Genomic DNA, 2,232 nt, shown 5'->3' with positions numbered 1-2,232 from the left:
TTCTTTATTTCAGTGAAACAAACAAGAGAAAGTAGACACACATTCCTTTCTGATAAGAGAGTTCGTGCTTCTTCAGTTAGTTACATTGCATACTGCATTTTTACGCCCTCAGGAACCTAACACCAATGCCAAACAAGCTGGCAGGGCAGGCAGGGATCTAGAGCATTCACAGCAGTCATCACAGGAGACAGCCACATCCAACAGTTCTTAAGGATCCTGCATTTTGCATCTTACAGCTAGACCATTACAGACTAAAATACTTATATAGACCCATCACAAACCTTAGCACAAGCAACAGATGTGAGAGTCAAAAAAAGATTCACAACACTCTCAGCTGACTGAAAGCTAATTACAGTGGTGTGCTGTGGGTGTTGCTCATGCCTGCAGAGAGACACACTTAAATCACCTCTCAGAGTTTCTGATGCCTTTCACTCTTGATAAGACTTCACAAGGAGCCACATGAGCAACACAGTGATCAGGACGATCACGAAGTTGAGGAAAAGTTCTCGTGAGGATCGTTCCATTTTCCAGGGGCAGTCAGGGAAGAGCAGAAGTCAGGAGGCAGAGCAAGGGGAAAACTTCAGTGACTTGCCTGGGAGTGTCGTTGAGCTCAGCCTTTAGGTCCCAGACTCTTTCAAGGAAAAAGATAAATGTGTGAAGAACAGATGCATGAAAGTGGCAGGTTCAGCAAAGCTATTCTTATTGGCATAAATAAGCGTTGTTTCAGTGGCCTAAAGGAAGTAAACCCTGGGGGGCACTAAAAAGTAAAAGCTATCTCTGGCACCTTACCACCTTCTTGGATTTCCAGCATTTGACAAGTGAACATTCTCAGTGTCACCCCAAAATACACCAAGCAGGGCTGACAGTTCATGGTAGTTAGTGCTGCTTTGTACAAGCATTTTCAAACAGAATGTGCTCAAGCCCCATTTATTCTTGTCAGCAGACACACACTGTAAATATACTACTGTTTATAGTTCTTTAAATTCTTCTATTTGTTTGCAGTTTTAAAACTAAATTAGGTGCAAACTACTGTTTTGAAAAGAATGGCTAATCAGTCTGAATAATTTATGCAACAGCTTAAAGCCTGAGGAGAAGCTAAGGTCGGTTTTTAGTTTCTAAAGAACTTAGCACTTTCTGGAGTTAATCCCATGGATGAAAGAGTATTTTCTCAAGAAACACCTGACTTCCCTGCACTTTCAAGATGATACAGATTTCTTACTTCAGAAATCCCACTCAAGCTGCACTCAAAAACTTCTCTGTTGGTTATTGCTTTTTATATGGTTTAGAGTTCATGCAGAGAAATGAGACTATTTTATCATGAACATAATACACTAACCCTCTCTATATGATGTGCAAATAAAAGAAAAACCTGCTAGAAAATCAAGCATAAACTCCAGACAAATCATTTCAACACAACCAAAATCTCAGCAGAGAATCCAGATCAGGCTGTAGCATGTATGGTGCAAACAAGGGAAGCCCTCAGACCATACCAGCTGCGGTGGGTTGAAGTTTCCCCCAGCATTAACTCAGCCACACCAGCATGAAGGCAGAGAGTTGAAACAGGAACTGCTTTAGTTTGCAGATTAAATATTAAAAGCTCAGTGCATGCAGTTAACGAATTCTTACATTCCCAAGTTGTTTTGCCATTTTATGCCCCTGGACAAGAGAAAGTCTGACTTAATCAGTAAGCCAAGATTTTTACCTTGAGGAAGTAAATGGAGCTCAGTAGTTCTGCCTCTGGACTTTGAGCCTCTGCAGATACTCTCTGCAGATGCTCTCTGCAGATACTCTCCAAGCTTCTGCCTATCTCCTACTCAGTCTGGATGCCCCTTCCCTCTGTGGGAACTAAAGTAGGCTGAGGGAGGAGAGCAACAAGTGCATTGGCAACCCAGGTGCTGACATCACCCCAAAACATTTTAAAAGGGCTGAAGTGGGCTGGAGGATTTGGTTAAAGGCTGCTATGTAGTGGGCTCTGTGGGCTGATTTGCTTCTTTTAGTTCTTCTGATGTGGTGATAAGCAGAGCTGTGTGCAGCCCATGGGAGTCAGTGGGATTTGATAGAGAATTGAATTTGGCCCATTAGGGAAAGGGAAGAGCAGAAGCCCTTGTGGAAATATCTGTGCAGAATTCAGAATCTCTCAAGATGATTTCCAGAGTATGGAGACCGGTGTACATATTTACCTTCTCAAGTACAGCTGGTGCTGTTCTATGCAACTATAGTCTCCACAGCTTC

The 2,232-nt window shown here is 42.6% G+C and overlaps 1 protein-coding gene across 1 annotated transcript; it reads right to left on the bottom strand.

Moving 5' to 3' along the window:
* Positions 1 to 259: 259 nt before the first annotated feature.
* SLN (sarcolipin) lies at positions 260 to 1,818 on the bottom strand. The gene is made up of 2 exons (XM_054164782.1): positions 1,703 to 1,818; positions 260 to 631 (listed from the first exon to the last, which is right to left on the bottom strand). Exon 2 carries the CDS (start codon positions 522 to 524, stop codon positions 429 to 431), a length of 96 nt encoding a protein of 31 aa, XP_054020757.1. The 5' UTR covers positions 525 to 631; positions 1,703 to 1,818; the 3' UTR covers positions 260 to 428.
* Between the last annotated feature and the right edge of the window lie 414 nt (positions 1,819 to 2,232).

The sequence above is a fragment of the Dryobates pubescens genome, chromosome 10 (genome assembly GCF_014839835.1).
Source record: "Dryobates pubescens isolate bDryPub1 chromosome 10, bDryPub1.pri, whole genome shotgun sequence".
In the NCBI taxonomy this organism is placed as follows: domain Eukaryota; kingdom Metazoa; phylum Chordata; class Aves; order Piciformes; family Picidae; genus Dryobates; species Dryobates pubescens.
This window is presented reverse-complemented; position numbering and strand designations above follow the sequence as displayed.